The 15,714-nt window shown below is 40.4% G+C and overlaps 1 protein-coding gene across 5 annotated transcripts in view; it reads right to left on the bottom strand.

The window, feature by feature from the left end:
• Positions 1-417: 417 nt before the first annotated feature.
• PPP6R2 (protein phosphatase 6 regulatory subunit 2) overlaps positions 418-15,714 on the bottom strand; it is a 205,691-nt gene continuing 190,394 nt past the window's right edge. For all 5 annotated transcript variants that reach the window (XM_040413539.1, XM_040413542.1, XM_040413541.1 and 2 more), the window contains 2 exons: positions 10,438-10,593; positions 418-3,927 (listed from right to left, as the gene is read on the bottom strand). In XM_040413539.1, the coding sequence (XP_040269473.1) occupies positions 3,876-3,927; positions 10,438-10,593 (208 nt within the window). In that variant the 3' untranslated portion in view covers positions 418-3,875. The remainder of the gene's footprint in view (positions 3,928-10,437; positions 10,594-15,714) is intronic.

The raw sequence follows: 15,714 nt of genomic DNA, 5'->3' as shown, positions 1-15,714 counted from the left end.
ATCAACTTTATGCTGTCCATTCTAACGGCAGTATAAAGTAGAGACAGGCGAGTTGATTTTAGCGGTCTGTCATTTAAAAGTTCAAAGTAAGTGGTTGCCGAGAACCAACATCACAATCATTGCAGACTGGGCCTGGAAAAGAGTCACGGCCACCTGAGAAGAGTCCTGGTTATTCATGAATTCCTGCTCTCCCGCCCACCTGCTGATGATTGACAGGCTTCTACCTAGTTTTCTCCCTTTCTCTCTAGGAGAGAACTGCCAATCATCAGCAGATGGGTGAGAGAGCAGGAGATTATGAATAACCAGGACTCTTCTCAGGTAGATTTGACTCTTTTCAAGGCCTGAGCTGTAATGATTATGATGCTGGTTCTCAGCAACCACTTACTTTTAGCTCATGAGTGACACACCGCTGAAATCAGCATTTCTGTCAGTATTTTATGCTGTCCTCAGTGAGATCAGCATAAAGTTGATGACAGGTTCCCTTTAACCACTAAGAGACTATATTTAAAACAAATAACACTATGATTCATTTAATCCAAAAAAACTTAGCTCTATTTATTGTCCTCACGTCTTTAGATGTTAAGTTAAAAAAAATAAAAAAATAAAAATAAAAAAGTCACAATACATTGTCAAACTTTCTGAACAGCAGCCATGAACAATTCCTGAGGATATGGCAGGATGGATACAGCTTTTTATGACAGTAGTAATACAGCTGTAGTAAAAATTAACTGGGATGTAATTAATCTGAAGTTCACCTTTAAAATGCAGCTATGAAAAACTTCACCGATTAGAAAAGCCAAAGAAGGAACTTCAAATCATGGCAACATATTACTGCTGACACCAGAATACTGTTCATATGCTGATGCCGTCTTGAAAGAATAACATAAGAGCAAAGAAAAGTGTGATGCCCTCCTGATCTGTCAGACCTCCAATGTGAGGGCAGTATAGGATAGGGGTCAGCAACCTCTGGCACTCCAGCTGTTCTGAAACTATAACTCCCAGAATCATCCTTTCGCTTCTATGGGAGTTACAAGAATAGCCGAGGAAGTATGCCCTCTGGGAGTTGTAGTTTCACAGCAGTTGGAGTGCTGAAGGTTACTGAACCCTGGGATAGTGGCAGAGATGTTGAACTTAAAGGGGTTCTCCGGGCTTTTAATATTCATGACCTATCCTCAGGATAGGTCAATATCAGATCGGCGCGGTCCTACACCTGGCTGCATGAGATGATGGCGCGCAGTGCGCACGTGCCATCTCCCGTCTCTCTTCTTGCTCTGCTGCTGCTTTGCCATAGACAGCAGCAGTGAACAGGAAGAGAGACGGTACGTGCGCACTGCGGACCCCCGCCGATCTGATATTGATGACCTATCCTGAGGATAGGTCATAAATGTTAAAAGCCCAGAGAACCCTTTTAAATATATTATTTTTTATGATTTTATAAGGTATCCTCATGTAAAAAATGGTTAAAGCTCTCTTTCATACACACATTTTAAAAAGTATTACAACATTTTAAAAATTATTTTTTTCTGATTTAAAAATCATATAGCGAAGCCTATGGAAATAACGCCAGAAGAAAAAAAAACTTGATACCTAAAGATATACTGCATTTAATGCTGTGAATGTAGACTTCATAATAATAGACTATAGAATTTAACTCCATCAAGACTGAGGCATCTTGGACCACTTCCATTTTTAAGATATTGCATTCCAAGAGACATAGTTTTTATTTATTTTTTCTGCTAATATAGATGTATGGGGCCTATTTTTTGCAAAATGCATTATATTTCTCATTGGCACCATTTCGGGAAACATGTAACTTATTGGTAAGTGATAAAACCGGACAGTCAGGCCTAATAGGCATGGAGCTTCCTCATTCTGTCTAACCACCTAGATGCTGCCGCTGTATATTACACTTACTGCAGATAAAGAGGGCACAGAGTCTATGCCAGTGGCATCAACTGGGCATATCTGTATAATTATTTGCAGGAAGGCACCAGTACAATGGACACACAAATATGTCCAAACGCAGAAAGTCATTAACGTAACATCTTGCCAAAGGGATTTAAAAAAAAAGAAAGAAAAAAGCTGACAAGAAAATCTTGCAAAAAGAAAAGAAAACGGATGAGTTTGAATGCAGCCTAAAAGCGGTCAGGATTCATTGAGAAAGTCTTGGATACTTCTTCCCACCCCCAATGATAGTAATTGAGCCTTTCATCCACAAGGTCAGAATTCTCCCATCTATCCTATTTTGCCCTTAGATAGGGTAGTGGGTCAGACATTCACTTTCCACATATGTAGCGAATACTGTGTTCATTTTTGCTATTACCAAACATACACCTATTAGTTAAAAAAAACATTAATACTCACTAGCTGAATTTAAAATGCCGTACAGATCTAATGTGACTTGCCATACACATAAAAGTAAAGGAAAACAAATTATGTTGAAATGTAACCTCATCCTAAGTCAGTGATGACACAAGATCTGAAGACAATACTATGGCACACAGTTTTCGTTGACATTCTTAAAACAACAACATTTCTGAGTAGTATGGAAATGGAAAAAAGAAAGATTTACAGACAATGGAGTTTTGTATGACAATTATTGAAAGACAATAATTTAAAACAATAACATGAGCTAAAAATGTAAAAATAAAGTCTACAATTTCACACAAATTGCCGATAAAAACCATTGCTATCGCAGTTTAAAAGGTCTGCTTAAAATACTCCAAGTACACGGACACGTTTTTTTTCCTACATATTTGAAGATTATTCTTGAACGATATCTTGGAGATAAAGACTGTTAAAGACAAAAAAGATTCCTTGAGAAGTTCATTGAAACTTCTCCAGAAGATCAATTCTCTGGGGAAAAAAAACCTTATCTAGACCAGATTTCCCATTACAGATTTTTTTCATCATATATTAGGCATACCAGTCATCTACTTTGAGATGACCTTAACTTTAGAGGACCACTTTTCAATACAATTTTGGATGGAATATAATTTGTATAATAGTGCTGAGTGTAAACAAGCACAAATGAAGTGGATTCATGTAAGATCAAGTCTTTGGATACACCCTAATATTCAGAATCAACACTGCCATTCACACTTGACCTTTTCTCATGGAGGCTAAAAGAAACGAGAATACCATAAGTAAATTGTGCTGGCAGAGAGAGGTAAAGAGATGTTTTGCTGCAACAGGGTATTATGGACAGAATATGGTTGTTTTGTAATGGTTGAAACTGTAGGAAGTCATATTTCAATAAGTCAGACTTTTTCTAAATTAATTTAAACTAAAAATCTGTCCTTTTTCAAAATCAAAAGTGGTTGAAAAGGATCAGATGGTAAAGTGCATGGAAACAGAAGACTGTCACCCGTCTGTACCAGTTTATGTCCAGTGCTTTTGCCACACGCTAGATCGGCTTATGATCTGGACTGCTGTATACTGCTGAAAATGATGACGTCTGCAAGCAAGCAGATCAAAGCATTTGCACTAAAATTTGAAGGATTATTGCTAAAATAATAATGTTTTTTTTTTTTTCTAAAAAGATTGCAGACAAGGAAACAGTACTTCATTCATGCTAATTTCCCAGCTGCCTTGTACATCTTTCAACAGGTATGATGACAGAAGGATATGGAAGATGCTGCAGAGGCAGTATTTCTTTCAAAGCATCACAAGGGTCTGAAGAAACACAACTAGAACTGTATTTCCAAGTTCTCAGTTCAGTTTTTCTGCATCCAACAGTTTTACTATTTTCCTGCAGTGCTCAATAGGTTGGCATAAGGGTCTTCAAACAAACCCAATGTTCTTGTTTCTGCACAAAGGTCCCTGGGAATAAGAGGTCCCGCCTCACACCAGATGTAGATGGAAACTGAAGTTTGTCATGCAGGCCCATTTAATGTGGCTTCGGGATTCGGCGCAAGATCCTCTTGACTGTAAGACAAAAAATAAATAACTTAGACCTAAAAAAATTGTGATCTAGACTCCTTACACATGAATTACTGTACATTACATTACTGTACATAAACATTACATTACTGTACATTACATTACTGTACATAGTTCAGAAACAGGGTGACAGTTTATTTACAAAAGAATTTGAATTGTGCTATTGTACTTGGATTTTAATAAGTGGAAGTAAATTCTGAAGACTTTATTGCACACTGGAATCAACACATTATTTCTTGAGTACTTTTAGTCCAGCTGCCTCTTGCCGTGCGGCCGCCGGAACTCCGCCCCCGCCCCCGTTATAATCAATGGGGACGGAGTGGCAGTCTGGAGGCACATGTGAACTAGCGGCAAGATGGATCAGACAGGCTGTTCACCCGCCGGAACAGCCGGCCGAAGTCCCCTGCCGCTAGTGTGAAAGTACCCTAAGAATGGTATGCCAAATACCAGTCTGTAGTAAACGTCCCTCACTTAGCCAATCAATAAGGGACATTGCTGGCGTAGCCTTCAGTTTCTGTCACAGGGCAGAGATCCGCCTCTTAATAAATTAATTGCATCTCACTCAAATGCAAGGAGATCAAGACTGGCTTCTGGATGCGCCAATCTTGATATATCTCTACCAATGAGTGCATTAAAAAAATCAGGTAGAAGTACAGTGATCCCTCAAGATACAATGGCCTCAGGATACAATATTTTTAACATACAATGGTCTTTTCTGACCCATCGTAAGTTGAAACCAGACTCAACATACAATACGTCAGTATCAGATCCAACCAATCAAGGCCACTTCTGTGGTAAAACAACTGTATTAGTTGCTAGTTAGGATCTATTCCTGACTGTTATCTGTGAGGACTTGATTTATCTGTCTTAGGCTACTTTCACACTTGCGTTTTGGCTTTCCGTTTCTGAGATTCGTCATGGGCTGTCAGAAGCGGTCCAAAACGGATCAGTTTTGCCCTAATCGCATTCTGAATGGAAAAGGATCCGATCAGAATGCATCAGTTTGCCTCCGATCAGTCACCATTCCGCTCTGGAGACGGACACCAAAACACAGCGTTTTTCTGTCCGCCTTGTAAGTCAATGGGGACAGATCCGTTTTCTCTGACACAATAGAAAACGGATCCGTCTTCCATTGACTTTCAATGGTGGTCATGACGGATTCGTCATGTCTATATAAGACATAATACAACCGGATCCGTTCATGGCGGATGCATGCAGTTGTATTAATGTAATGGAAGCGTTTTTGCAGATCCATGACGGATCTGCAAAAAACGTTAGTGTGAAAGTAGCCTTAGTTATCTGCTTATTTTTCTTAAACCTTAATTTTCAATCATCTTGGATGACATTTTGGGGCTTTCGAACCGATTACTCAAGTTACAATGGTTTCAACATACAATTATCGTCCTGGAACCAATTAATATTGTATCTTGAGGGACCACTGCATAAGTTTTTTGCTGTATATGTTTATTTCCTTTTAGGATCCACTTCATTCTGACCCCCATAACTTTTTGATATTTACATTAATGGAGCTGTGTGAGTGCCTTTTTTTGCAGGCCAATCTGTAGTTTTTATAGAGTAGTTTTTATTGATAGGGTTGTGTATGAATTTATCATTGCTTTCTAATTTTTTTTGGGGGGAAATAGTGACCAAAAACACAGCAAATCGCCCATTTTGATTCTTTTTTTCCATTATGCAGTTTAAAGTATGAGATAAATATGTTTATATTTTAATAGTTTGGGCATTTTGGGATGCAGCAAAGGATCTTTACCCTTTTTTATTATTTATTTTTAATAAGGGAGAAAATGGGGGTGATTTTAATTTTTACCTATTTTTTTATATTTAAATACTTAGGCCCCTTGCAGACGAGCGTGTCCGGATTAGGTCCGGATGCGTCCCGATGCATTGCGGCAAACCCGCGCGAGTAGGTACACAATTGCAGTCAGTTTTGACTGCGATTGCGTTCCTATGTTCAGTTTTTATCGCGCGGGTGCAATGTGTTTTGCACGCGCGTGATAAAAAACTGACTGTGGTACCCAGACCCGAACTTCTTCACAGAAGTTCAGGTTTGGGTTAGTTGTAGTGTAGATTGTATTATTTCCCCTTATAACATGGTTTTAAGGGAAAATAATAGCATTCTGAATACAGAATGCATAGTACAATAGCGCTGGAGGGGTTTAAAAAATAAAAAATAAAAAATGTAACTCACCTTAATCCACTTGTTCGCGCAGCCGGCATCTCTTCTGTCTTGTTCTGTGAGTAATAGGACCTTTGATGACGTCACTATGCTCATCACATGGTCCGTCACATGATCCATCACTATGGTGATGGTTCATGTGACGGACCATGTGATGAGCGTAGTGACATCATCAAAGGTCCTATTCCTCACAAAAGAAGACAGAAGAGATGCCGGCCGCGCGAATAAGTGGATTAACCACTACAGGACCGCCGTACGCAGGATTGCGTCTTTGCGGCGGCCATGTTATTCCCAGTGGACGCGCCGGCGCGTCATCTCGCGAGACGCGAGATTTCCTGTGAGCGCGCGCACACAGGCGCGCGCGTTCACAGGAACTGCAGGTAATCTAGTGGATCTGCAGCCTGCCAGCGGCTATCATTCGCTGGCAGGCTGTAGATCCGATTTTTTTAACCCCTTAAAGGTATCTTAGACGCTGTTTTGATAACAGCGTCTAATATGCCTGCTACCTGGTCCTCTGGTGGTCCCTTTTGCTTGGATCGACCACCAGAGGACACAGGCAGCTCTGTAAAGTAGCACCAAACACCACTACACTCCCCCCTGTCACTTATTAACCCCTGATCACCCCATATAGACTCCCTGATCACCCCCCTGTCATTGATCACCCCCCTGTCAGGCTCCATTCAGACATCCGTATGTGTTTTGCGGATCCGAGGATCCACAAAACACATACGGACGTCTGAATGGAGCCTGACAGGGGGGTGATCACCACATATTAGACTCTCTGATCACCCCCCTGTAAGGCTCCATTCAGACGTCCGTATGTGTTTTGCGGATCCGCGGACCCATGGATCCGCAAAACACATACGGACGTCTGAATGGAGCCTTACAGGGGGGTGATCACCCCATATAGGCTCCCTGATCACCCCCCTGTCATTGATCACCCCCCTGTAAGGCTCCATTCAGACGTCCGTATGTGTTTTGCGGATCCGCGGACCCACGGATCCGCAAAACACATACGGACGTCTGAATGGAGCCTTACAGTGGGGTGATCACCCCATATATACTCCCTGATCACCCCCCTGTCATTGATCACCCCCATGTAAGGCTCCATTCAGACGTCCGTATGTGTTTTGCGGATCCGCGGATCCACAAAACAAGGACACCGGCAATGTGCTTTCCGTATTTTGCAGATCCGCACATTTCCAGAACTATATAGAAAATGCCTTTTCTTGTCCGCAATTGCAAGAATAGGACATGTTCTATAGGCTCTACAAAAAACGCAGTGTTCGCCCGATCAAGCCTGATCTTGTGCGCACACTTGCATTCAGTCCGCCCCACCGCAGTGACAGAATTTATTTTTTTCTGATCACTGCAAAAACACCATAAAATCGCTGCGGCGCTATAAAAAGATCACTTTTGAGGGGCATGACGAGTTCATAGAAGATATTTTTTTTTTTGTCACAAGTTAGCGGAATTTTTTTTTTATTTTTTTGTTTTTTCTTACAAAGTCTCATATTCTACTAACTTGTGACAAAAAATAAAATCTCACATGAACTCACCATACCCCTCACAGAATCCAAATGCGTAAAATTTTTTAGACATTTATATTCCAGACTTCTCACGCTTTAGGGCCCCTAAAATGCCAGGGCAGCATACATACCCCACAAGTGACCCCATTCCGGAAAGAAGACACCCCAAGGTATTTCGTGAGGGGCATGGCGAGTTCATGTAAAATTTTATTTTATCTCGGCAAAAGACAACTTTTCCAATTTTTTTATACAAAGTTGTCATTTGACAGAGATATTTATCTCACCCAGCATGGGCATGTGTAAAAAGACACCCCAAAACACATTGCCCGACTTCTCCTGAGTACGGCGATACCACATGTGTGACACTTTTTTGCAGCCTAGGTGGGCAAAGGGGCCCACATTCCAAAGAGCACCTTTAGGATTTCACAGGGCATTTTTTACACATTTTGATTTCAAACTACTTCACACGCATTAGGGCCCCTAAAATGCCAGGGCAGTATAACTACCCCACAAGTGACCCCATTTTAGAAAGAAGACACCCCAAGGTATTTCGTGATGGGCATAGTGAGTTCATGGAAGTTTTTATTTTTTGTCACAAGTTAGTGGAATATGAGACTTTGTAAGGAAAAAATAAATAATCATTTTCTGCTAACTTGTGACAAAAAATAAAAAGTTCTTTGAACTCACTATGCCCATTAGCGAATACCTTATGGTGTCTACTTTCCGAAATGGGGTCATTTGTGGGGTTTTTACCCAAACCATTTTTTTTTTAGCCAAACATTTTTTTTTTATCAAAGACATGTAGAACAATAAATTTTGAGAGAAATTTATATAGAAATGTAGTTTTAAAAAAAAAAAATTACAACTGAAAGTGAAAAATGTCATTTTTTTGCAAAAATTTCGGTAAATTTCGATTAATAACAAAAAAAGTAAAAATGTCAGCAGCAGTGAAATACTACCAAATGAAAGCTCTATTAGTGAGAAGAAAAGGAGGTAAAATTTATTTGGGTGGTAAGTTGCATGACCGAGCAATAAACGGTGAAAGTAGCGTAGTGCAGAATTGTAAAAAGTGGTCTGGTCATTAAGGGTGTTTAAGCTAGGGGAGCTGAGGTGGTTAAGGTGAGTTAAATTATTATTATTATTTTTTTAACCCCTCCAGCCCTATTGTACTATGCATTCTGTATTCATAATGCTATTATTTTCCCTTATAACCATGTTATAAGGGAAAATAATAATGATCGGGTCCCCATCCCGATCGTCACCTAGCAACCGTGCGTGAAAATCGCACCGCATCCGCACTTGCTTGCGATTTTCACGCAACCCCATTCATGTGCACAGCCCCATAGAAATGAATGGGTCAGGATTCAGTGCGGGTGCAATGCGTTCAACTCACGCATTGAATACTTGCTCGTGTGAAAGGGGCCTTACACTCCCTTTAAGTCCCCATAAGGGACTTTAACATACGCTCTTCATATGTCCCCAGCGACAGTACTTATCTTTCCTGTAGGGGACCGCTCCACAGCTCCTCCAGTGCGAGCCGGCGGGTGACCACGGAGAGCTAAGTAATTGCAAGTGCTTCAATCCAGCTCCGTGGTCACATGACACAAACGAATTCTCAATGCAAAAAATTTGCTTTGAGGATTTTTTGTGTTGAATTACTCGATTCAATCGAGTAATCGTTTCAGCCCCTAGTTTCCATCATAAGCAAATTTTTTACTTTTTTTATTTTCTTAAATACCGGTTTAAGTAATACTAGCAGACTAGAACGTGTGATCCTCTAATCACTTCTATAATACACTGCAATACTCCTGTATTGCAGTGTATTATTGCAGGTCAGTGTTTTATTCCTAGACCCCCAACCCAATGCCAACGCATCAGCACTCTAAGATCACACTGCAGGGATGTCAATAGAGTGAGAGAGAGAGAGAGAGACTGGGCCAATTTAAATTTTTATATTTTAGATTTTTTCCTCCCCACATTCCAATAGCCATAACTTTTATATTTTTCAGTTCACATAGTCATATTGAGGACTTATTTTCTGGTGGACAAGATGCATTTTTTAATGGCACCATTTAATTTAACTTATCTTGTAGTGGAAAAAACATTCTTCAGGGGTAAAATTGAAACAAAAAAAATAAATAAACTATTCTGCCAAGGTTTTGGGGGTTTTGACACCGTAGCATTCACTGTGCACTAAAAATGACATGATGTCATTATTCTGCAGCTCAATACAATTACGACACTATCAAACATATAGTTTTTATTTTGTTTTATTACTTTGAAAAACATCAAAATTTTCTTTACGTCAACATTTTCTGACCGTCATAACTTTTTATATTTCGGTCTACAGGGCCTATGTGAGAGCTTGTTTTTTTTTTTTGCGGAACGAACTGACAGAGTCAGCCGGCACCCTCTGTGTATGGAGCGGGATCCCCATTATGCGTTAAGGGGTTTAACTTCTAAAGTGCCGCATTTTTTATTGACGGTGGTATGGGAGGGATAAACAATCCAGGATCAAAATCTGTTGCGGTGCTGGCCTTTACAGCAATATGTCAGCTGTATAAAACATCTCACCAGAGACAAAACAGGCACTTTATAAATTGTATTTTAAACAGAAACACACCATTAGGAAAAAAACTTAAGTCTTAAAATTATTATTAAAGGGGTATGCCCATCTCAGACATTGATGGCATATCACTAGGATATACCATCAATGGCAGATAGGTGCGGGTCCCAGAGGTGGAATTGTCTTGTCTAAAGATTTGCACTTACCTCTTCTCTTTACAAGGGCCTTGTGGATTTGTGCAAGTTGAAATCACCTTCTGTTCCTGTGACTCATCTCCGGCACTGGAATTACAAGGGTGTTTTTCATTTGCACATTTGGTATCAGCAATAGTCAACTGATCAATGACTAGGGCTTCGGGATTACTGCGGAAGTAAAAGTACTGACAATAAATTTTTCTAATCATGGAAATAATTATGTTTGGTTATTAAAATAAAAACGAAATCAAGCATGACACATAGATCTCACTAGCCATGTTAAAATGTTAGTGTGAGAGAACACATGCTTCAAATAACTAAACTAGACTGCTAGTTTTCACATCCATATTCAGCACAAAGAGGGTTTTTGGAGCTACATTTCTGGCACAGGCAGGTTGATAAATTCTTACAGTGTCTAAGAACTAGGTGACTATAATTTATTAACTTTAAATAAGCAACAACCATCACCTTATAGAGTGTACTGCCATTAGACTACAACATACAAACTGTGTGCAAGAAAAGCAAAGACCGTTAAGAGCAAATTCACATCATTATAAGATTGTTGAAGATTAAAAATCCACAGCATCCTCGCAAATAAGTAACAAAAAAATCCCTTTCACGTGTATTGTACTGTTTCACACCAAAAAGCTTCTGAATGTGGCCTAATACATAAATGTATGCCTTAGGCTAGGATCACATCTGCATTACGGTATTCGGATAGTCTGTTCTGGCAGAGGAGCAGACTACTGGAATTACCATATCTGGCATAGCCAGACACGGAAACCACGGGGCCACCTATAATAGGATCAGTCAGTGTTCAAGCATGAATGTTGGCTTTCTTCCAGAAAATTACCACTGTTGCGTTTTTCCAGCAGAAAGCCGGGATTTATGCTGGAAACAAGATGGATGTCATTATAGAGAATGGAGATCCAGGGGGCCACCTATGCAGGACACGGTAATTTAGGTAGTCTGCTCTGCTGCCATAACAGACTACCAGAATACCGTAAACCAGATATGGAAATAGTCTTAAATTAAATACATGAGATAATAATGAATCATGTTTACTCAATATAGCTAATAGTAATGCAAACCTGCAACTTAGGACGGGACTGGAAGTGTGCACAACAGTAATTGTGTAGAGGCACAACTTACCTAAGGTGCATGCCAAATGCAAATTTTTTGTGACTAAAGGCCATTTATTTACATGTGCTAACCAGGCAGGCAAATATTATAAAAGGGACCATTCCTTTTCAATAACTATCTGCTCATCAGTGGTGGAAAGAGCTGCATTTACATGTAACCATCAGATCCACTGTATGGAGATAAGTAATCGCTACTTTCATCGCTCGTTCAATCGGCTCGACAATAGTACAGTGTAAATCCACCTTCATTTCAGTAAAGAAATTATTTAAATAATTTGAATACAAGAAGTAGTGTACATTTCACAAAAGCTATCTGTTCCATTTTTTTTTAAACCATGACCACCATGCAAAGCAGTAAAATACCATATATAGGGCATGCATTTCAAGCAGACTAATATCTTTAAAATGTTAATTACACTTCAAACACCTGCCAGGAGGAGGGAGAGTCTCATCTCATAATATTATAATGTAATTGTAGATAACAGACCCTTATCATCTGTTCAAAGCTAGATTGTTCATACAAATACATGTGTGTCAAAAGACAAACTATTCTTAAAGGGAATATGTCATCAGTAGATGACCCAAGATGTAAATCATTATTTTTTTTTTGTTAACAAATTTTCAGGACTTCAATATCCATGACTTATCCTCAGGATAGGTCATCAATATCTGAACAGTGGGGTTCTGGCTTCCGGCACCCCACCAATCAGCTGTTGAGGTGAACTCCAGATTCTTCTTAGGCCAGTGAAATCACGTTCATCTGTCACATGGCCTAGGCAAAGCTCAGTCACATTCAAATAAATGTGCCTGACATGCAATACCAAGCACTACCACTATACAATGTATTGTGCTTTGCTTGGTAAGCTGTGCGGAGGCCACAGTGCTCACTGGGGTGGCGCATTCTCTTTGAACAGCTGTTCAGTGGAGGTGTCGGGAGTTGTACCCCAACGGTTTGATATTGATGACCTATCCTGAAGATGGGTCTCCAATCTCAAACTCCCAAATAACCCCTTTAAACATATATATTATATATATGTACACTGCTCAAAAAAATAAAGGGAACATTTAAACAACACAATGTAACTTCAAGTCAATCACACTTCTGTGAAATCAAACTGTCCACTTAGGAAGCAACACTGAGTGACAATCAATTTCACATGCTGTTGTGCAAATGGGATAGACAACAGGTGGAAATTATAGGCAATTAGCAAGACACCCCCAATAAAGGAGTGGTTCTGCAGGTGGTGACCACAGACCACTTCTCAGTTCCTATGCTTCCTGGCTGATGTTTTGGTCACTTTTGAAAGCTGGCGGTGCTTTCACTCTAGTGGTAGCATGAGACGGAGTCTACAACCCACACAAGTGGCTCAAGTAGTGCAGCTTATCCAGGATGGCACATCAATGCAAGCTGTGGCAAGAAGGTTTGCTGTGTCTGTCAGCGTAGTGTCCAGAGCATGGAGGCGCTACCAGGAGACAGGCCAGTACATCAGGAGACGTGGAGGAGGCCGTAGGAGGGCAACAACCCAGCAGCAGGACCGCTACCTCCGTCTTTGTGCAAGGAGGAACAGGAGGAGCACTGCCAGAGCCCTGCAAAATGACCTCCAGCAGGCCACAAATGTGCATGTGTCTGCTCAAACGGTCAGAAACAGACTCCATGAGGGTGATATGAGGGCCCAACGTCCACAGGTGGGGGTTGTGCTTACAGCCCAACACCGTGCAGGACGTTTGGCATTTGCCAGAGAACACAAAGATTGGCAAATTCGTCACTGGCGCCCTGTGCTCTTCACAGATGAAAGCAGGTTCACACTGAGCACATGTGACAGACGTGACAGAGTCTTGAGACGCCGTGGAGAACTTTCTGCTGCCTGCAACATCCTCTAGCATGACCGGTTTGGCATTGGGTCAGTAATGGTGTGGGGTGGCATTTCTTTGGAGGGCCGCACAGCCCTCCATGTGCTCGCCAGAGGTAGCCTGACTGCCATTAGGTACCGAGATGAGATCCTCAGACCCCTTGTGAAACCATATGCTGGTGCGGTTCGCCCTGGGTTCCTCCTAATGCAAGACAATGCTAGACCTCATGTCGCTGGAGTGTGTCAGCAGTTCCTGCAAGATGAAGGCATTGATGCTATGGACTGGCCCGCCCGTTCCCAGGACCTGAATCCAATTGAGCACATCTGGGACATCATGTCTCGCTCTATCCACCAACGTCACGTTGCACCACAGACTGTCCAGGAGTTGGTAGATGCTTTAGTCCAGGTCTGGGAGGAGATGCCTCAGGAGACCGTCCGCCACCTCATCAGGAGCATGCACAAGCGTTGTAGGGAGGAGGTCATACAGGCACGTGGAGGTCACACACACTACTGAGCCTCATTTTGACTTGTTTTAAGGACATTATATCAAAGTTGGATCAGCCTGTAGTGTGTTTTTCCACTTTAATTTTGAGTGTGACTCCAAATACAGACCTCCATGGGTTGAAAAATTTGATTTCCATTTTTTTATTTTTGTGTGATTTTGTTGTCAGCACATTCAACTATGTAAAGAACAAAGTATTTCAGAAGAATATTTAATTAATTCAGATCTAGGATGTGTTATTTTTGTGTTCCCTTTATTTTTTTGAGCAGTGTATATATATATTTATTCTTTTTAGAGTTTTGGGTGATTTTTAAACAATTTTCCATATCACTATATTAAAAAAATACAAAAATCCTGCATTTTTTTGCACTGCCACTAAACCTAATATGTCAAGACTGGTCACAACCTATCTACCCCCTCTCTGCACAATTACCTATGCACAGGTCCCAGAGCATATAAAAAAAATGTTCTATGGGAAACTCTCTCTTAGAAGTCAGTGTCACCTCCAGTCTATTGTGTTTGAATCTTTAAATGTACCAGAACTGTCACAGTGGATTGGTCTGTATGATACATTTGGGGCATCCACATGTCTAAAAGAGTAAAACATTTAGTTGTTTTTCAGATTTTCACTGCAGATATTTTGGGACATTTTGGCACAAGTGACTTTTTGGGACATGCATCCTTTCCATTTAAGCCATGACCCTAATGTGAGTGAGTCTATGAAACAGTCTATAACAGCAGATGTGACTTTTTGCTCCAAAATGCTATACAAAATTGAGGCACAGAGTTAATAGTGAATATGGGTCTGAGCATTCAGGAAACATTCAGTTTTACACATTTTATTATGTTACATCCTTAAAATGGATAATATACTACACAGCAAAATCAGGTTTGCAGAAATATATGTTATATGCCAGTCAGACAGAGGTCCACAGAATATTCAAGAAGTATAAGTCCCAGGCAGAAGGCACTAAAAGACACATAACAGTCCTCTTGGATTTTGCCAAAATGCACTTAGAGGACCCTCATACCATGAAAATAAGATCCCTGGTTTGATGAAACCAACATTAAACTCTTGCCTGAATGAATGGCCAATATCATCCATACAATGAAGCTTGGCACTAGCATCTTCATGCTGAGTAGGACCTGGGAGACTAGTCAGCATTGAGAGAAAAATAATGGACCAAACTGCAGCAAAATCCTTGATGAAATCATGCTACAAAGCATTCTGGACTGGGGAAAAAATGCATCTTCTAAAAGGAAAATGATATTATGACAACCAGGATGAAAAGAGACTGGTTCCAGGACTAGACTGTGAATGAGCTTGAGCTGTCCAGCCAGAGACTGGACTTGAACTAATTTAAATATATCTGAAAGACGAGAAAATATCTGTGCACTGATGCCCTTCATGCTACCTGAGTTTTACAGATCTTCAGAGAAAATGGGAGAAATTCCCTAGATATAGTGCCAAATTTGTACCGTAATACATACTGAAGACTTGGGGCTATAACCACTGCAAAAAAGGTGATTCAGACAAAGTTAAGAGAAAAGGTTTAAATACTTTTCTGTGATATTTTTTATTTTAATACAGTTGCTCAAATTTCCCGCTTTGACATTATGGGTTCTGTTTGTAGATTGAAGAGTAAAAATCTAAATGATCTATTTTAAAATAAAGCTATAACGTAACGGTGTGTGAAAAGAGGAATAGGTCGGAATACTTCCTTTATGCCCTATAAGTTACAGAGAAGGATTCACTCTTTTTATATCCTACATGTCGGCAGTATACAATAGAGAG

This window comes from Bufo bufo, chromosome 1 (genome assembly GCF_905171765.1).
Source record: "Bufo bufo chromosome 1, aBufBuf1.1, whole genome shotgun sequence".
Lineage (NCBI taxonomy): Eukaryota > Metazoa > Chordata > Amphibia > Anura > Bufonidae > Bufo > Bufo bufo.
The sequence above is the reverse complement of the archived record's forward strand: the minus strand, read 5'-3'. Positions and strand labels throughout refer to the sequence as shown.